Source organism: Tetrao urogallus, assembly GCF_951394365.1.
Source record: "Tetrao urogallus genome assembly, chromosome: 2".
In the NCBI taxonomy this organism is placed as follows: Eukaryota; Metazoa; Chordata; class Aves; order Galliformes; family Phasianidae; genus Tetrao; species Tetrao urogallus.
The window spans coordinates 85,772,414-85,794,160 of NC_136814.1; the positions used below are offsets into that span (position 1 = coordinate 85,772,414).

General features: G+C 38.4%; 1 protein-coding gene across 5 annotated transcripts in view; it reads left to right on the plus strand.

The window, feature by feature from the left end:
- The window catches only part of DST (dystonin), a gene marked incomplete at both ends in the record, with an annotated part of 293,792 nt that overhangs the window by 96,625 nt on the left and 175,420 nt on the right, over positions 1–21,747 (plus strand). For 4 of the 5 annotated variants that reach the window (XM_079550072.1, XM_079550074.1, XM_079550073.1 and 1 more), the window contains 3 exons: positions 14,476–14,565; positions 17,419–17,496; positions 19,153–19,245. In XM_079550072.1, coding sequence (XP_079406198.1) covers positions 14,476–14,565; positions 17,419–17,496; positions 19,153–19,245 — 261 coding nt within the window. Of the gene's footprint in view, positions 1–14,475; positions 14,566–15,090; positions 15,190–17,418; positions 17,497–19,152; positions 19,246–21,747 lie in introns of all 5 variants that reach the window. The other variant, XM_079550071.1, reaches the window with a different exon arrangement.

Sequence of the window (21,747 nt, forward strand, 5' to 3'; positions counted from 1 at the left end):
TTCCTTACTTGTTATTTTCTTGCCCATTTTTATACATCTCATATTCTCTTGTAATCTAATGTCCTGGGGAAAGTACTGAACTTCTATTACTTAACATTAGTACAGTTAAAAGAGTTTTTTCTAGGTCAACATCATGATGCTTTTATGGGTTACCATCATTTAGTAGGAGATAGCATGGAAGCCTATTGTCTCCTAGTTATCTTCTACATTAAAGAGACTTGCTGAGTAACCGCAAAAAACATGGCTGAGAAACATTTCCCCTCCTGCCCCCTGCTGCCCATTTTGAGTTGGTTTCAAAGCACGCAAGAGCATACTAAACTTCAGTGAATGAGATTAATCCCTTGTCAGTTTTGACTAGTTAAGCTGACTAGTTAAGCATGTGTTTGTGTACTTTGCTAAACTAGAGCTATAGTCATTGCAGAAATATTTCCTGTAAGCAGTTGTGAGATGCATATTTTTACAGGCAGGTACGTTACATGTTATTTACCAAATTCAACCATTTTTTGTATTTCACAGTTCAAGATCAAATGGACTGGCAATGCAGCTTTTTAAATGCTGATCTTTTTCTTTAGAATTTATAATGATTTTCCTAGGGATGGTAAGAGCATTGCATTCATTTAGGCTACTGTTCAACGTCTGATGGCTGGGCTCTGATTTATATGCTGCCTTTTACTTCTTGTTGACATACAAACTGGAGAGGTGAGATATCAGTCTTGCCTGCTGTGTGGTAGGAGCTTCCAGAAAGAAATTCACATTCCAGGATAGAGTGGCAGTGGGGTCTTAGGACTCTGTAGCAGTAAGTAGCACCTGACCTAACAAAACGAGCTTTCCCTTGGGAAAAGAAAGGTTTTCTTTCTGGGGTAGCATTGTTAAAGAATCTGAAATGAAATGCAATTTCCAGTAAAGCCTGAGAATTCTTGCTTTAATTCCTTTGAATCCCAGACCCTGAAATGTAAAAATGTGAAAGCATACAAATCTTTCTTTCTCATTCAATCCCTTTTTCAAACCAATTAAAAATATTTTTGCAGTACTACGGCTTAATCTGGATAGATTAAACAGGATATGTTGAAATATTTGAAATTTATTTATCACCAATTATTTTGTGCTGAAAACAGTGTAAGAGAAGGTAACCAGAGACTAGCAAGATCAAGGTTCTAACAGATAACAGAAATACGTAATACATAATAAGCACCTACATATTTTTCCCCTAAGGATTTTTTCCTTCTAATGGAAGAGGTTGTAGAGAACCTTGTACTCAATCTTCCAGCAGCATTGTGGGACCTGGGGTTGATGGGCAGCTGCACTGCTAGGAAGGCTGTCCTTCCATTTTGGGCTTTCAGCTGGTGGAGCCTTGAGAGGAGCATGCTGGTGATGGGAGCAATGGGTTGCATCTCTGCAGGGGATTGGTTGCTCCAAAATCACTGCTAAAGGTCTTATGAGCAAGAAAGCTTTTAAAACTAGCTGGACAAAATGCTTTTAAAATTTCTGTTTTCAAGGTCCACGTTCAAAATTTTGAACTGCATTGCTGTAGTACATTGATAGCGTGTTATAGAAATAAGTGTTTTTCATAGTGCAAAGACTGAATGAATAATTCAGAATAGAAACTCGACACTATTGATTCCTATGAGTCTTTCAGACATCCTGTGGTTTGCTAATGGCATCTTGCATGGATAGCTTCATGAAATGTCCAGGTATACGTCTAATGGCAGAGGAGCTGTTCTGACATAGTGCAGTCATTCCCTTGCTGACAGCTGGCACTTCACTGATACTAATTATTATTGTTAGAACTACTCTATAATATCTTCTTTTTAGCCATGCAGTTGATCAGTTGTTTAACATTCCCTGTCTCCTCTTCTAGAAAAGAAAACATTTTAGCTCTACGTTTATATTTATTTTAAGGGATGAGATGAAACACCTGGTGTTATTCTAATCAGGGTACTGTATGTAAAAGAAAGCCTCCTCAACACCTTTCAGTTTTGAAACACACTTTGAAAAAGTAAGTCTGTGGTTTTCTTTTTCTGTGTTAATAAAAATAGTAAGCAGATTGCTTGCTGTGCAAGCACATGCAAATGAATATTCTGTGTCTTCCTCCCAGTTAATTCTGACAGCTGCTTAAACTGTGCTAGAACAAACCCTGGAGAACTCTACTCCAAGCATAGTGTGCAGCTTGCTGCACTCACTGCTTTAGTCATTGGGTATGGCTGGGTTTTCTCCCATTTCATTTCTAACTGTTCAGCAGAACCTGTTGATGTCTGAGTAGACAGATGTGTATTTCACTTTTTCCTCCTGAAAATTATGGCTGTTACAGTTCAAGACACCTAAAACATCTTGCCAAGTAAGAAGTATTTTTTTTCTTTTCAATGCATTCCTTCACAAAAATATTATAAAAATTTCTTTTTTGGGAAAAAAAAAAAAGTCAGCAGTTCATGTTGTAAAGGAGTATTGGATTTTATTACTAACCCTGGAAAATATGTACAATCGTAATAATTCGTACCACATTTTGTATACAAATTTTTCAGAAATCTTCCACACAGAAGTAAATGACACAGCATCTCTGATCTGCTTAGAATGTAAAAGCAGTTTGCAAAGCAGATAACCAAGCAACTTCGGAGCTTTGGTGTTTATTAGAAGTTTAGACGAGGGAGAAAGGTAATCAGGAGATGGTGAGGAAAAGCAGTGACAATGTCAGAAGGGAAAGCTGATTGAAAGGAGAAAATTAAAGTTTTAGAGGCTGATGATAAACCACGTCACAAAATCTGCCTGCATGCAAATAATTAAATAAATCCAAGTCAATAAAAACTGTGCCACAGATTCGAGTTTATTTGATCCTCTTTAATGCATGCAGACTTCATATCTAATTGGGAGCAGGAAAGAGAATAATTGAAAATAGTACATTAAATATGCATGAAATATAGCTTAAGTGCATTGCTATTTTTATGACATGCAGAACTTTTGAACCAAATGAGTGTATGTTTTTATAATATTTTATGGTTTTTTTTCGTTTTGTTTGTTTTATGTAGGTTATGAATGTAAGGAGAAATAAGTCTACTGTGAGATTACTCTATAGTGAAATAGCACCACAAAAAACAGTATATTTCCAATAATAGACTAATATATTAATAGATTAATTCATTCTCTTTTTGTGGCTTTGTTGTTTCCAATTAGGTCTCAGCTGGCACAGATTTTATTCCTCAGAGATCATAAGAGATAAAATTCTACCATTTGCAATTAAGTGTTGGATTTAAATTAATTGTTAAATTATGCATGGAATTATATTTCATCTGTATACTTTGATGTTTCTACATTTAATAATCATTTGTATATCAGTTTAGAAATACTTTGGCTTGATCTTGCACCCATGGGACCAAGTGTAACTGTGCCATTGGCTCCAGTGGGAGTAGTGCTTGTCCCAATACATGGTCTCCAGACAGTAAGCAACTGCAAATATTCAGTCACAAACACTGAACAATATTTTGTTCTAAAGCAATATTTTGTATGCTTGGGAGAGTGAGGTGTGTGACTGCGTAGGGGCATAAGAGCACATCTTAGTAAAGATGCTTTTCCTGTAGCATGTACTGTCTGTTAACGGGTATTTATGGTGTTTTGAACAGGGAAATATGAAGGTAGTAATGTAATTTTTAAAGGCCTCATTTATCTACTGAAATGCAGTATCTGAAATTTAATCAAAATAGTGTTGAGTGCCAATCTTGTATCCTTACTTGCTTTAGGCATTTATGGAGCACATCACCATAGGTCTGAACTGATGTGTTCCTATAGTTTTAAGCTGTGAAAGCTGGAGTTGTTGGTTGGGTTTAATACCTGATGTTGCCATTATGTTTTGCCACTTTAAACAATTCATCCCTTATCAGGGATTTTTTTTTGGCATGGAGTACAAGCTAGAAAGGAGAGCAAACTGGAAGGATGAGGGATGGAAAGAACAGGTTGTACTGTGTAAAAGAACACAGTGGAGTGTCTCTGACCAAAGATAAAATGGTAGTGATCGTGGGCTGCTGTCCATTCAAGGTGTTGAATTGGAACTAGAAGGACAGGAAGAGTTTTTTTGTTCACTAACTAGCGTTGGAAGCGCACAGTACTTTGTGATAATCGGTTATCCTCATAGCTGACAGAAAAAGCAGTTGTCGGACTCTGCATTTCTTTTGTGTCCTTTGCAAGAAGTAACTGTTTCTCTCACGCAGCTCAGCTGTTACTTCAGCAGATGCAGACCAGATCAGGGTATACTCTATGTCCTCTGCAGGCATGTTGCAGGAGTTTGTGTGGCTACCCCTAGTGTGAACATATCTGTTGGGAGATGACTGTCATGCAGAAAGACCTTCAGCCTGTCACTGTGCTGGAAGTAATACTTGTTTTATCAAGTTACGAAAGTTGCTAGCGAAACTACTGGTTGGTTGGATCTTGAAGATGGGAAGGGACTGCTTCAGAATCTAAAAGGAGAGGAGAACTTAGCAGCAAGCAATTGGAAAATGTCAGGTTCACATTTCAAAGAAAAAGGAGAATTGAGAGGGGAAAAAGCCAACAATGAACTTCTTAGCAGCAGAACACAGCAAACTCGGGAAACCAGTAGGTAGGGTCTCCTGGGGAGGTAAACTAGAAGTGAGAGGAATGCAAGAGGTCTGGCGGTCACTGAACACTCTTGTGTTGAAGACACAAAGGCAGGCTGCAGACAGCCAGCACAAATAGATGTGTTAAATAAAAAGGAGCCATAGAAAAAGTGGAAATAAGGGTAACAGGACTAAAGATTTGTATGAAAGAACTAGTAGAGCATGATAGAATGAAGTTGGACAAGCAAAGGTCTAAATTGACTTACAGTGAAAGAGTGACATAAAAGTCTACAGGAGCGAGCAAGGTTCTATAATTATATCAGAATATGAAGAAGAAAGAAGAAATACAGATGCATTATCTAGGAAGAAAATGAGATATGTTATTGAATAGTGTGGAGAAGGCTGAAGCACTCTGACTTCTTTAAAGTACAGAATACTGACTTGATGAAACATGTTTTAACAATATGAGAGTAAAATTCAGGTAAGTTAAAAGGATATTTAGATGAGTGATGTGCTTTCTTGTTGTGCAGCTTTATTCACTCAACAGTTAGGTTGTCAGTTATAACATTTTGTCATTTTATTTAAGAATTCACAAAGCACCGGGGGCTCCTAGGAGTCCGAACTATAGCAAGCACAATGCTTCTCTCCCAGGCAGAAGAGAAGAATGGGGAACTACAAACCTTACAGAGTAATTCACTCCCTAGGAAGAGAGTGGAACAAATTACTGAACTATCAGTTATCTGACCTGTGGCTGGACGACTGATCCTTGAAAGCAAGCAGACAAAGGGAACACTTTGTACCTGGTGTATCTGAAGTTTTTATGTGCTTGCACATGTAATCTCATTAGCAGATTATTATCAAAAGTTGAATGAAAGGTTCATGGATATAGTTTACTTGGATATCACTGTCGGTGACAACTGCAACTGCAGCTAAAAATGGCATGAGGAAGAGCCAGGGCCATCAGTGTGGCTGCTGCCCCTGCTGCCATTTGATGCTGCCATAGCATCACCTGGCTCTAGGAGGCCACACCAGTGAGCAAGTACTGAGTACCCTCTCTGTTCTGCATCCTCAAGTGAGGGCTCCAGCTCTGTCACTTTGTCCCTGTAGTAATATTCCAGGTTTTGTAGTGCTGTGGCTATACCTTCCTCTGGCTTCCCAGTGGGGCTGATAATACTTGGCTGATAATACTAGGAAGCTCCATGAGCTGCAGATTTACTCCTCATCCTCTCTGTGGGCCAGAGGAGGGCCTCTCCTTACTTAGGAGACAAGGAGACGGTTCACAGTTTTGCAGTCTCATAGGCACAGGTGGCTCTCTTGTGGTTGTGGGCATGTGGTTGTGAAACCTTGTCTGGCTGCTCTAGGTGTAGATCTTTACGATGACAAAAGATTTGCAGACATCCGTAATAAAGCAGTAAGTAAGAATTTTTCTTGGAAAATCATGGACAGGTTATGATTAATCTTATTTTTTAGTCTGAAACAGAGGAGACTGAACAGAGATGTGATAACATGTTCTCAGTATGTAAAAAGGTGGTTAAACAGAGGAGGGTTTGAACAAGTTTTTTCCAAGGTTAGACTTTAAGGAGGGAGCAACAAAAGAATCAGCCTATTTAGTTTTAAGACTAGCAAGGCAAAATACCCTCATAAAAGACAGTAAACATAGTAAAACACTAAAGTGTACACATCATGTTGTAGAATTTCCTTCATTGGAATTTTTGAGATTAGATGAGCATCTGGCACATGCACAGGCTGCCCAGAGAAGCCCTTTGGATGCTTCATCCCTGGAGACATTCAAGACCAGGTTGGATGAGCCGTGGGCAGCCTGGGAGGGGGCAGCTCTGTGCACAACAAGGGGGTTGGAACTGGATGGTCTTTATGGTCCCTTTCAACCTTTAGCTATTCTGTGATTCATCCTATGAAAAATCATAAAAGGCTACTGAGGTGCAAAAGGGAGGAGGGATGAACATCCAGTGTATTAGTCATAACTGGCACAAGAGTTGTCTGTGAGCTGGGAGCATTTGTGGTACTTCACCTGACATGTCATGTGTGGCATCTGTCCTCTGTGCTCTCTGCAAACTGCTTGTAGAGCAAAAGTTGCTTAGGTGAAATAGGTACTAAAGCTGGTAATATGTGCTAAGAAGGTTCTAAAGCTCTGTAACTGATATTTTTAGACTTCAAATTGTGGCAGTAACAGAGTAGATACCTGTTTTGTGTTAGCAGTAGATACCTATTTTTACTGACCTTGTGTTTCTATACTAGATGGGCTCCAATCAGATATATTTGTTGATCCCAATACACAGTTACTAGCAGCTGACCAAGACTGTGAAAGTGTTAAGAACAGAGATAGTGGAATGATAAAGGATGATAAGGGGAATTGGATCTATTCAGATTTTCTTACTGTCCAGACCTTTTCTCTGATACTGGCAAACCCGTATTAGTTGATGTAGTCTGTTACTTTAGAAAGATCTGAGATGTGTGGGCTGGAATGGAGACAAGATTTATTTCTCCTCAATTGGCAGAAAGAGGGATTCTTGATGCTTAGGGCTTTCAATTAAACATGTTCTATACAGTAATTATGCTTGAGATATCACACAACTACTGAAACTAGCAAAGGACTTGTGGATGTGCATGCCTGTGTCCTAGTATTTGCTAGATCCATAAGATTATGCACCTGTTTGCATGCTTGTTGATTTGGGGATTAGAGGAATACTGGAATGCGTGTCATGAAACCAAATATAGGAACATGAGAAATGTAAAGACAAGATTTAGCCATGCTCTGAATTCTTGGTTGGTTTTTCTTTTGTTTTGTTTCTTTTTAAATATTAGCAACGGTATATTTACCTTAAAGCCATACAAGTGATTTTTAAAATTTTTTATTTTTTTTTTTTAATTTTTTGGTGATGTTTCTTTATTAAGAGCTATCCAGGGACATACGAAACAATGAGCAAGACACAAAACAGGATAGGCAAAAGCAGTAGGTTAGTTAGGTGATGTAGTTTTCTGGAAGGGATGTGACGGATAATGTAAACAAAAAGTAATGACTTGATTCAAGTTCAGAGACAAGGACAGGGTTTCAGAGGGATGCAACACTGAGTTTAGATCACAAAGTATTAATGCTAGTGTGCAGAGCATTGGCCAGATGAATAAGTGAAGGATCAGTCCAAGGATGCAGCCAAGGATGAATTTTCTGTTAGAAAACATCTGCTATAGAGAAAGATCTGGGGTGCTGAACTTGTTTTGTATAGACTTGTTGAAAGGTAACTTCGGAAAAGTACTTGAAATTGTGAAGTGTTTAATGGAATACCATTCACTGAGCCTAATATTCAGCAAAATAAATATCCAAAGCAAAAATCAAACAGCTAGAAAATTACTGCTGAGTATGAAATAAAGAGGAATTTATTTTCAGTGTAACTACAAGAGATGTTTTCAGTGCCATAGACCATCAAACCAGTGAGCAAAAGAAACAAGTGAGAGTGAATTTCTGACCACTGAACCTAGAATTGGATTGATCAGGCTTTGCAGGCACACAGAGGAGATGGAGCACATGTTTTCCCTTTGTGCCATCTCACTGACCCTGGCTGTCTGCAGCTGGCATCTGCCTGGCCGTGCACATCCAGCACTTCAGTGCGTTCTGGCAGAGATGGAGGAACAGCACCATCTGCAGCCAAGTGCCAGAAGGTCACAGTTGCATTGCTACCCAGTGAGCAAATTATGCATAATTTGTGTTTGCTTAGTTTCAGCAGAGTGAATGCAGCTTATTATAGGGCTCAGTACAAAACAATGACCACAACAAGGCTATGTAGTATGTATTATATATAGGAGTTTCTCAGAAATTTCATTCAGATAAAGTTTCAGTTAAAAATAAGGAGATTAAAGAATCTTGAGAGGCTGAGAATATCAGTCTTCACGTATCACATATCAGTCTGCCTGATCTTTAGGCATGCCCTTGGGTTGGCCCTGGACTGTAACTCCTGGCAGTGCTGAGCTGGTCTAAATTACCCAGGGTGCTGGGAGCCTTGTGTTGTATTGAGCAACATTCATGTTTGTTATCTTTGACAATCTAAGAAGTCTGTAGAGCAAAATACTGAAGACATTTGAGGAAGCTGCCTTGCTTGGCATGTGGGGGATTTTTGACAAATCTGATATTCTGACTTTAGACACTGCATTTAAGCAAGGATGTTGTTACAGCCTGTTCAGAGAATTTTAGCAAGAGTGACATCATGCTGTGTGTACTGGCATGCCAAGCCTTTATTTTTTGTGCAAAAATAAAGAAAATTCTCTGTATGAGAGATTTCTGTTCTTTGTTTATGTCTTGGGTTTCTTTGTCATTCTGCAGGTAGAACTGCCTGTGTGCTTCCTTTATATTCAAAGGTGGGAGGGCTGAAAGATGCATATTTTTAGAACTTACAGAGAGCTCTTTCCTCATTCCTCACATCCAGGTGCTTCTCATACAATTTGGCTTCTGGAAACAAGCATAAAGACATTTTTAAGAAGCTAAATAATTAGGGAAGCTCACCAGGATTTCAGGATCTCAGGCAGGGGCTGGGCAGTTTTTCAGTAGTCTGAATGCTGATGGCATTTTCTGTGGAATGGTGAAATTACAGCAGTTTTTGTCTGTCTGTGTCTGTTACCTCAGAAAAAGTGTTTTACTGTAGCTGAAAAGCTGAAGCCCATCACATGATCCAAAACATACTGAAGAGAATGAGAGTCTGAAATGATCCTTCTGTGGGATCGAGTCAGATTCTTAAAACTTGAGTTTATTGTTTAACCACCTGTGGCCCGGTGCCAGTTGTCATTTGGGCTTATCAGCGACCTCAGCAGTAATTAAGGCCTGACCTCTTTTTTTCCTAACACACCCACTACAGTTCTAACTTCTGAGTCTGCTCCTGTTTTCCTTTGGAGGAGCTGGTAATGCTTTGGATCTGAACTGTGCATTTAATTAACTTCTCAAAGCGAACAATTTGCTACTTGAAAAGGCTTTCCCAGGCTACGTACTCTGAAAAGCCTCTGTTGGAGCTATAATATTCTAATTCTTGGTGATGCCTGTGGATATTGCTGCTCACAGGCTTGACAGCCGAACTTCAGGTTTTTTTTCAAAATAAATGTGAATCAGATTTTCTTCTAGTTTTACTTGTTCCAAAAACGATAAGAGAAGGTCTAGTTTGGCGTGTTCTCTTTATGATCACTTCAGGCTAACTATGACAAAGAGAGATCCCATTATTTAAGAACATACATGGTAACAGTAGTCTGCTTTCTTCAGCCTGTGAAAGTGGGTCAGTTTGCAAGTGTGAGCACACAGCCTGTCCTGGCTCCAAGGCCAGCAGCTTTCCAGGGTCACTGCAGTTGCGCCATTTCCTTGAGGGAGTTCCTGGCTGCCCCTGGTGTTTGGGAGTAGCTGCTGGTTGTTCCTGCCTTATCTGATTTGAATGCTCACCCTGGCCTCTTTTGCCTCTCTGAACATGCTGTTTCCTTTCCTTTCTGCACTATTTCAACTGAGAAAGTGACCCCTTGCATTTTAGGTGCTAGACGGGAGCTGTGGCATAACACCATGTCTGTGAGGTTTCTTTGCACGTGTGCCAGGTGTGCATCCACTGTATATGTAGAAAGGGCCACAAGAGTGTTCTCTCTCAGCTTTTCTTCTGAAGCAGAGAAGGAGAGAGGTTCTTCTGTTTTCACAGAATTTTAGCAGCATATGTTCTCTCCTTGCCTTTCAAGACCAAGCAGTTTTTGCTTGTGGAAGAAGCAAGGGACAGGCTTTCCCATTTTAGCCATAAGAATAAGCAACCTATAGTTTCATTTTGTGAAGGTACAGATTTTGTCTAATGTCAGCACAACAAAAATATCAAGAAAAAAAAGTCAATATCAATATACTTTTTTTTTTTTTTTTTTTTTTAAGGAGTCGTGGCCGAACTCACTCCCTGACTGGGGCTTCATTGAAGTAATCAGAGAGAGGTGTTAGCTGACTTCACTGCTGTGAAACATACAGTCACAGCCTGTAGCATGTGTCATTCATATGGAAGACAGCCATGACCCACGACAAAACCAGAGGTCACTGTGCACATTCACTTCCCAAAGTGAAGGTATCTAGGGCTGCTGAAATGTGTTAGGGCATTCAGGACAGTTCCATGTGAGACTGACAGGAAGGGCTTCAGTAAACCTTCATCATCTGGAGGAGAATTTGGAGGCCAAGTGAGATAATCCTCAGTGCATTAACTGGTTTTAGGTGTGTGCCCATGTAGTTGAATGACGGTTTTGTTTCCTGTTGCTGTAAATGAGAACCAGCAAGACTGAAGGCAGTGGTGTCAGGTTTGTTGTGACACCAGCCTATGAAAGAAGCCCTCTAGTCCAGTAGGGCTTTTAACTCCAGTAGGGGAATTGTAATGAGGTTGTAACTGGTAGCAATTTGATTGCAAGGTCAGCCAGATGTGTAGAATAGTGTGACAGAGCTATGTGAGTTACGTTGAAATATTAATTTTCTGGCTTTTGGAGGCAGCAACCATCTTCATGGTCTTCATTTATAGAGCGGGATCTTGGGATATAAGGATCAGCATCTTGGGATATAAAGGCAGGATTGCAGCTCTTTGATTGCTACAATTTTAAAAGTTGTTTTTATTAGTGTCAGCGTGCGTTCCTCAATTCAGAATTTAAGCTCAGTAGGAATGTATGATACAAAAATATCTCAGGCTTATATCAAGGATGGAGCTTTACTTGCCACAAACATTGTAGTACACATGCCAGAAGATGAACATCAGAAAATGAATCATCTCTGAAACAGTCCCTTAAATCCTCCCTGTTTCCTCTGACTGACGAAGCCATTTTGCTTGTTTGTCAGATGCCCCATAGACACTAAATACCTTCCATCCATCCTCCTTAAGGAATCTCTTCTTATGCCCAAGTTATCACACTCACGTGGATATGTTGTGCAAAGCTGCCTGAGGCAGCACATAACCTACTTTGCATGTACCTTGCACAGAGTATGGCTGACAATTCTGCTGCTTTATTGAAGAGCCACAAGAAGTCTTAACGAATTGCAGGGGCTCAGCAGATCCCACAAATGCATCCAGGAACTGTCACCTGAATACCTGTGATATGGCACTTTCTGAAGGAGTCTGAATGTGTCAGGAAAACAGTAGTTCTGAGAAACAGTAATACTTGTGCTTTTCTGCATTTAAACTTCTAAAAATTCATTATGAATTTTTAAATTTTTTAAAATCTTCCAGACTGAGAGCTTTTTAGTAAGCATTTCTTCAAGTGATGGTTTGGATCTCTTGAGAAGCACAAATTGCTCCTTTTAGATGTGGCTTGCTGCTTTAGATGATTGTGCTTGCTATTGTTGCCCAAATACATCTTTTTTAGGTGCACATCTGCTGCTCACAATATTGGAGCAAATTTCTTACTGTCTTGTCCCGTGCTAGCTTGCCACAGTAGTATATCCTTAAATAATTAATCCTCTCAATAATTGTCAGTCCATGACAGAACTAAGAAAGAAGTCTAAGGTGTATTGCTTGTTGTGTGAGCTTCATGCTGTTTTCCTCAAAAATATTACAGATTCATCTCTGAACAGCTGTGATTTCTAGAAAAGATAAGTTGGGGAAGATGATATTTTCTCAATTACTTTGGAAACCTGAGAGTATGAGAGACATACAGAAGGTAAACAAATATACTTAGTGAGAGACAGACCAGAGGATAAATAATCTTAAAGGCACAAACTTAGCCTTCATCTAAAGAGAAAATAAAAGTGTACAGACTAGAATCTGTAGGACTTTTTAATCTCACAGTTCTGTTCCTTGCCGCTGTCATACATTCTGTGTTGAAAATTGAGTGCAATCTTGTCTACTGTGTAGGTAGTTCTTCAGCAGTGCTGGTGAGGTGTCCTTTATAAGTACACTGCTTTCCTCTATCCTTAACTCAATGTCCTTACCTCTAGCTGGCAGCCTTCACTCTGGCTCTGCCCTGATTTGGGATTTTCTTCAAAGGGATTTGGAAAGTGACATATCCTGGCTGGAGGAGCAGAGGGGAGGGGGGGCCCTCTCAAAAGGTTTTAGTGTTGAAAACTTGCCTGTTTTTGTGGGAAAGTGTTTAGCACTCAGTTTGGAATAGGTCTTCGAGGGAAAAAAAAAGGAAAAAAAGAGGCACCGTGGGTTAAAAAGTAAAGCTGCGCTTTTCATTGTTTCAGCAATCAGTGTAATCCTATCTGGTATCAGGGGTTTTAATGATATCTTTGAGGCTTCCATTTCTTTCCACCACACATATACTAGGAGAACATCTGTTTCTTTGTTAGCTTAACAACACCTCAATCTTCCCAAAGAATTTTTCCCTTGGCAGTTTTTTAAATTAATTGCACACTGGGTTTTTAATCACAGTTGGGATTAAAATTAAATTATTTTTTATATGTTAGTGAGTGTGTAAAACCATCTATGTCTACTAGAGTGACATTATGTATGTAACGTGGTTGCTTACGCAAAGTCTGTACAAATGTTTTGGAAAATATTATCAATTTTAATTCCTTATGGAACAGTCTTCTACATGACTTGTTCTGGCTAGTCTTCAACACAAACGTAAATATGCTCTCATGTTATTCCCAGTTAAGATGATGGTCTTTGGAAAGACAGGTTTCAGGATAATTTCATGCTTAGAAGTTGGAGTAAGAAAATCTGAATTAAAAACATTTATTGATCTAATCACCAGTATTAAGGCAGTGATTTATCCAACAGGATGGATCTAGAAATCTGCCTGCAACTCAGGTAAACAGAGCTATTGTGAAAGGCCAAAGATCTGGATCGATTCCTGCTTCCCTCATCGTACACAGAGAAATGTTGACAGCCAGGGGGATTGTCTCTTGTATTGGAAGTACAGCTTGTTTCTTACAGAGGTGATAACTTTAGGAAAAAATTCTGATGTCATGTTTTATCATCTGGAAACTTAAGAAGTTTCTAATCTGGTGCCTTAATGGGTGTCTCAGGGAATCAACATGAAATTGCAGCCGAAAAGCCCTCAACCTCTGCTCTGGATGACAGCGTCAAATATCTCTGCTTGTGAGAAATTGGATCCTTTGTTTTGCTTTCAATTAGCAGTTAACTGAAATTGTTAAAAGTTCCAGAGAAGCTTACCTTTGAGTTAGCTAAGCTAACACTAAGAAACAAGAAGTTGGCCTATGAGCAGATGTCTTTGGCTTTGTTATGCCCATCAGAAAAATTAAGACTTTCAGTTGTTTCTCTTATCATTACTTCTGTTCTGTTGCCCATGGTTAACTTCCCAGGATCTGCCAGGAGGTCCTGGGAGGCAAACCAATCCTTCTCAACTAGTTTTTGTCAAATGAGGTTGGTTGGCAAGGGCTGCCTGTTTGCAGTGAGCACTGCAGCTGCCGTGCCATCAGTACTATCAATCGACCTCTGGAACTGATGGAAAGGGCTCCTGACTTCCCCAGATCAACCAAACATCCTATTTCTTTGAAACTATCTATGAGGTGGGTGTGAGCTGCTGGTACCTAGGTACCTGGAAACATTGTTAATTAGTGGACGTTGCTAGTGTATATGGCTTGATTAGTAATATGCTTAAGGCCAGAAATGTTTGTTGACTTTTGGTTTGACAGCAGTGATCTTGCGTGCTAAAGGTAATACACATGTCAAGGCAAGATTTTGCTCTGTGTATTTTTCTCACTGAGTTTACTGAGTCTAGCTAGCACCATCTGTAAGTGATCATGATTTATTTCAAAATACGTGGCTGTCTGGTATTGTTTAAATTGTCAGATACTCGTTTTGGTTTGTTTTATGCGTTCATTGCATGTAACTTGATAGTGTTTTCCTTTCATATTCAGGCACATGTGGGCATGACTCTTACAGGATAACTGTGTTAATATGACTGAATTGTATGGTATAAAATGAAATCTCAAATTTTACTTTTGCATTTATTTGTGCAGGTTCGAAAACACGTGAATGACCTCTATGAAGACCTAAGAGATGGACATAACTTAATCTCACTTTTAGAAGTCCTTTCTGGAGACACCCTGGTAAGCTTTTAAATCAGAATGCAGTGGTTTCGGTTTGTTATAAATGCATTTACACTGTGAACTCTTTGGATGTTGACTGCTGGAGATGTCTGGTATTTTCAATAATGCGTGACTTGATACCAAAGACACAAGTTGTTTTTCTATTGGTAAGATATTCCACCATGAATTCTGTGGGGGAGTGCTCTCTGTTTTCTTCATTTCTTGCAATCAGTGAGACTACCTTTCTTAGTAGGGTATTGCACTAATTTTTCTGTTCTTATCTTTTGTTTATAATTTTTCTTTTAACATGTATCGGATGCTTAATATCCCTTCCCATTAAAGGGAGCAACTTACAAATAGCAAGGGTAAAATGTCCCTGAAATTGTCTAACATACTCTTCAGATGTCATTTCCTTTCTTTGTGAGCATTACTTTCTTTGCTTGGTATTTGTTCTCTTCATTATGTTCTTCTTTTCATGCTCTTCTTTTCATTTGTGCTCTGTCTTGTGTCTTTGCTGTCCTGTCTCCTGTCTGTTACATTCATTAGCCAAGAGAGCGAGATTTTTTGAAGACCTTACGGTTGGTGAGTTCAACAGAAGCATGCGCATATGAACAGCATGAGGATGTGGAGGATGAGGATAAGGGGGTAGGTGCCGACCCCCATAACTGTACTAACGTAGTGTTTGAAGTGTGGTGTCTCCTACAGTCAGTCAATTCTTAGTTTGGTGTCCTGCAGTAATTCCACAGAAAGTACAAAGAACTCGTATGGTAAATCAGGTTATGCTCATAAAGTAAAGTAGGAATGGTAAAGAGAAATTATTTGGCCTTTTTTATGAGCAGCTAAGGTGTAAAAGTTTGAGATATCTCTAAAATTTCACATTTAATAAACTGTATAAAGCTAGGGTGCAAATGTGTAGTGGACGTTATCAATACGTTACAAGACAAACTTCTATTTTTATTCGTTTTTTTTTTTTAAATTAGGTAATTAATAATTCTGTTAAACCAATATTTTTTACTTACAATCAGTATTTCCGATATGGAAGTAATTCAAAGACTTGAAGGCTTTCCTTGGTGAAATAACTTGCAAAAAATTAATTTGACTTAATTAGAAGCACTGGTTTACCTCACCCATGGTGTATTTGGCATTGACATTGAATAATATTTTGACATGAGGTAATTTAGAAGTGCAGATCTATTTCTCAGAACGTATCAAATGTAATGGTTATTTTTTCAAAGCATATGGTCAAAGTGGAGGTTACATGGCAACTCTGTGTGGTGCTTTGGCTACCAAACGTGTGGATTGTTTATCTTTCTGGCAACTGATGCTGAATTATCCTTTTGCTGTACTTTAACCATCCAGAAGGGAAATATCTACCAATAAAACGTAAAATGCTGAGTGCTTGCTAGCCAAAGAAGCTGCTCCATGCTTTTGTAGAACCTGCATTATTAGTGTTTGCTAAAGCAGCTTGTTGTCATAGGGCCCAATTATGTTCTTGGCTCCATGTGTGTTGTGCTATAGTTGTGATTTCAGTGGAATATGTCTGCATTTTCCTGGAGGCATAACATTACTCAAAATGCTGCATTTCAGCTGTACATTGAAAGCATAATATTTCCCCTCTGAGATCCTCTACCTTTATTTTGTGATAGTTTGGATTTATTTTACTCTCTTTGTTTTGGTAAACGAAGTTCCAGATCTGCAATCCTTCGTTCCATCCATTGAAGTTTTTCAGTAGCGAGGGCTGCAGGGATTGATCCTGAGCTCTCAGCGTGAAAAAGAAGGAGCTAAATCGAAGGTTCTATAGTGGAAATTAAAGTTCTTTGTGTTTCAATTTATGCTTCTTATTCAATTCATTTTCCCATATTTTGCTTTGGAAAGCATCTGATACTCCACAGGGGAAAAAAAATGTGGACCGAGAAAGGCTTGGGCATATGTTTGTATTTCATGGTGTCTGAGGAAATAATTCATATTCATGGCTGAGCCCTAGCAATTATAGTATGCTTCAGTTTATTGCGTGAAAGTTTGTGAAAAATCTGAAATAAGGAAGAAGAACATAAAGGATTTGGACATTGTGATAATGATAGAAATTTAACCCATTCTTGATCTCTGACAGCTAAGTATTCTTTTTCTGTGTGATTCTTCTTCTTGGTGATTTTACACTAACTGCATGCAGTTCTGCCGTGCTTCCATTAACACACTGCTCATTTCACAGATTCTTGCTTGGATGATTTTGATTTGAGAAAAGTCACTAGCCTTTTTTTCCATGCTTTATAATGTTCAGCTCAAGTCGAGAGTTAAATTTGCACTCTAGGGCTGTGTATTTTGTATTGTATATTTTTGGAGGAAAATATTATCGCTATTAGGTGTTTTAAAATAAAGATGTATTACTGTTATAATGATAATGCAGTCAAATCATAAATAAATAAACAACGTTGAAGTCATAACATTGCAAACAGAGGTAAGCTTTCTGTCAGAGAGTTTACCAGAACTACATAAAAGCCCATGACATTACTTCTATTTTTCTTTGCTTAAAATCTTTTGTAATAATATATTGCAATGTGGTTTCTATAGCCAGGATCATGTGGGGCCTTTTTTAGCCCTCTCAGACTAAGTACTTTGCAGTGAAACAGCCATCTGCCAGCATGGATCAAAGTTGCAGTTTGGGACACTGATTTCTCTTTCCACCCATTGTATTAAAAAAATATAGTTGCACTTCAAAAAATACAAAAATTGTTAAAGCACACTTTTCCACCAGAGGCACTGAGTATTGGCTTTGTTAAAAGTGTGGAGCTTAGAATATTTTACATGGTATTTTGAAAATCAGACTGTTCTTTTGTCTGACAGGGAAATCTCACAATCGTTGTTTTCCAATTTTAGCCCCGAGAAAAAGGTCGGATGCGTTTTCACAGACTCCAGAACGTCCAAATTGCACTTGACTATTTGAAAAAGCGCCAGGTATGGTGAAGTGTTTAATAAAAAATGTTAACAAAAATTGCATAACCAGGAGCTAATAAATAATTAAAAAAAAAAAAAAAGTCCTGCTTTGTCTTTTGTGCATTTTGTATAACATCTGCTGGTGTACAGCTTCAGCTCGTGCTTGTCATGATGAAGAAGGTTTGGGCAGATGTAACCTTACACCAGCCGTTTCTGAGCAATAACAGCAACACGGTTCATGTGGCATAGAATGTTAAAGAGGAGAAAATTATGGGGAACTACTTATAGCAGATTTAAAAATCTCCCAAGCTGTCCAAACACCAGCTGTTATGCCGTTTTTTTTTCCACAAAATTATTTTTAGTGAAAAATGGAGATTTAAGGAAATTATAATTGTATGGGGATTACTTGTTTTCATTATATTTGTCTTAGAAAAATCTCAAGCCTTGTCCCTGGCAAAGCCCAAACTTGTGCCCTAGAGTGTCAGCAGTCATCTGGGCTGTGGAAGGTTCAGGTTTAATTTCACCTTTAAATCAAACACTTAAAAACTGCACTTCTGGGTGGTTTTCCACTGTTGTGGAATGAGTTTATATCCACTTTTAACTTTCTCCTAGAAATTTAGAGTTCTTGCTGCTAAGTAAAAATGAGTGGCTACTTGAACTGACAATTACAGTGGCATTTTTAGGCAGGAAGGCCTCTGGATTTGTGCTGCACCATGTCTTATTTCTGCATGACAGACCTTACTTACAGTAACAGGGCATGTAGAATCAGATCATCTTTTTTTCTTCCAGAGAGAATAGTGGAGTTTTTTGCGTTGTTTTGTTTATTTGTGTGTTTTTTTCCTAATAGGTAAGATTATATCTGCAGAGCAAGAATGGAATGCCTTATCTTGTTTTGTGTTGATAACAGGGTATATGTAGAAAAGCATGTGCATGTAACTTTACTAGCATAAGCATAAAATATATTTTATCTGAAATCTATTAATTGCTAGGCTACTTGGACAGATAAGACAGAAAAAATGGAAGCATAAATTATAACAAAGTAGAATTTCTGTGTGTACTCTAAAGGTGAATTTATTGGAGTGGAAAAAATATCAGACTTTGTTTCAACCGTACTTTTTTATGTTTACCACATTCTGAATGAATAAAACAGCAGAAGTGATAGTAATCTTGGTCATTGTGATGTCATTTGTTTGAATTTGATAACAAATTTTTGGTCTTATCAAGCCAGCTTGTTGTGTTTTAACAGGCCAATTCTCCTGTCCCTTTATCTTTGATACAGGAGAGCGTGGAGAAAGCCAGTGGTAGCTTCCTGAATTTCAGCATTGCCCTGAGTCTGACACACTGTAGTTATAGATCAGCATGGTCTTGTTATCCTCTCCCTATCTGTCATACTTTCCTCCATTGACACAGACTGAGATGAAGGGTATTTGGCACAGGGAGCAGATTTGTCATTGCAGTGACAGCTGAGGAATCTTTTCAAGTCGGTGTGGGTGGGAGAGGGCGATTTCTGGCAGACCACAGGCAGCTAGAATTTTATTCCTTCCAGCTTTTGGGAAAATAATGTATTAGGATCAGGAAGTGAGTAATGCTTCATTTATAGTCACGCTTCTGTAGTGCACTGTGTATTTTTTGGCATATTTATTTCAATTCTGTGTGTGTTTTCTTCCCACATGGCAGGTGAAACTGGTTAACATTAGGAATGATGACATAACAGATGGGAATCCCAAGTTGACTTTGGGGTTGATATGGACCATAATTTTGCACTTTCAGGTAAGCCTAGTTTTACTTAGCAATTTCTTTTCGTTCAGATTCCTACATACATTTGTGATGAATGGGTCAACTTTGGATCTCAAGACATCCTGTGCAAGTCTGCATTATGTCTCTAATGTGTGTTTGAAGGTTTTAATAACTCCTTTCTGATTATGTAAACTAAATCTAAAGGTGTAGTTTTTGTCTAATCTCATCTTTAAATTTTTGAAAATTGCTTTGTTTTTGAATGTTATTAAAGGCAATGGTTGTGTTCCTTAAGCACTTGGATAAATAGGCCCTGATTTATTCTAAAGACTTCTTTTGTTGAATATTAAAATAAATTTTGAAGAGTTAACTCTTGCTTTGTTCTAAAACTGAATTTCTCTGCTAAGAGTATTGTAGCAAGCACTACTTTAAGCAGTTTTGAGCAGTTGGTAACACTTCAGCATTTGTTTTTAGTACAATAAACATGATGGTAATGTGGGGTCACACTAGGTGGCACTCTGATTGTGGTACACTGTACACTGATTGTGTACAGTATAATGCAGCCTTACAGTGTGTGGTGTTAAATTGCTCCTCAAAATGAGGCCTTCACAATGACTGTGGCTGCAGATGATGTAATTCAGATGACAGATAATTCCCATTTACTGACTGCAGCATTGTTAGCCATAGAGTTGGTGTTGTGGGGGCATTTGAAATGACTGGAAAATTAGAAGATTACACAAAAAAGCACAGTTCACTTAAGAATATCCTCCAGTGGATTTATAATTGGAAAAAAAAACCCGCAACTTTTTCATTTTTTAAAAAAGCTCCTAGGGCATTGTTTGCATTCTTGTGAGTTGTAAGGAGGAACGAAAGACCCAAATAGAGCCCATGTCGCTATGGTCTAACCAGAGCGGTCAGCCCAGCCACAGCCAGTGCTCCTGGTCAAGGAGAACCCACAAACTTCTTGCCATTGGTGAGGCTCTGAAGCTCCCTCAGCTTTCATCCCAATCTTTGCTTCCACACGGTTATATGGAGGAAGGAGGCTGGGCTTAAGCTATTTGAGCATGACCCACAGAACAGACAATGAATCTTGTTGTGTTTTAAGAAATAAAACTCCTGTTACTTTGATAGAAGCAGATAGCAGTGATTAAACTTGTAATCAATATGTGTTTTATATTTCTGAACCTCGTGAATAGATTTTTGCAAGATGATTTTTTTAGCTTTTTTTCCTATCCAGAGCACAGGACATCTGGTACAATTTTGAGTGGTTATAAAATGTGAGGAAAGCTAACATTAATATAATTTCAACCTGTAAAAAAAAAAAAGAGAGAGAGAGAGAGAGAGAAACATAAAATGACTCATTTAGGTAAGCTGGTGTTACAAGGATTTTCCACTGTAAGGTAGCCAGCTCCATGTGAATGAAGTACATAGGAACATTTAAATTGTAGCTGAAACACTTACTTCACTTCATCCTGAACTCCAGTAACTGCCATGTAAATCTCTACCAGTGCAATTCAGTCTCATAAATCTGTCAGCTTTCATTTTTTTTCAAAATAATTTGTTAAAAAAATCTGCTTAAACATTTTTAAGAATGAGTAGAAGTACTTAGACTGAATATTAAATCACTCTAACACATATGAAGTAACTGAATAGAAGGATTTTTTTGTGAATTATTTTCTAGCTTTTCAATATGAATGGCTACAGAATACACCCTGTATGCAGAAGGGATTCATACCATTATAAATGCTCTGTGCTAATCTGTTCAACCTTGGCATTTGCCTGCACAGCACTTCTGTTGAACAATCTGGTACTTTGTTGTCATTGATGCCTCATATGATAGATGCAGGTTCAGAATACATAAGGAAATTCCTAAGAATGTATTTAGTTTGACCTCATGTATTTTCTAGTCTTCACATTAGATTTTGAATGAGGAAAAAATCTGACTTGAAAAGGCTAATAGAGATGAAGTGTCATGACAATAAGTGCTTATGTATGGAGTCATTCTGTATCTAAGTTGGGACAGTTGTGGTGAGATTCAATTTGAAGTTAAGACACCCAAATCCAGCTGCATGCCCATATGAACTGTGTCTAAATTATTGCTATAATCTGATAATCTGGTTTAGTCTATACAGTTGATGTAGCCTGGAGTCATTCAACTAGCCAGCTTCTAAAGGCTCACTCCATCTGACTAAACATAATGTTCATGTTCTAGATTTATGAGATGCCCATGTAAATATTAAAAAGATGACATAGGTTTTATAAAAAACCCACTGTCATTTGGGAATAGTCTGAGATTGGACAAGAGAAACTGCATCTAAAATGGCAATAAACATGTTTAGAAGCAGATTTGAGACCTGGAGGTTTTTTACTACAGTGAGTGGAGCATGGTGGATCAATTCAGATGGCTTATCCTAGGTTCTGCACTTGCAGAACAATTCAGTTGCCTGTCGCAGACTCTTACTGTGATCTGAAATGATGCATCATATCATCTGGGCTACCCTTGCAGCAGCCTGGAAAGCCAACCATATTATGGACTGC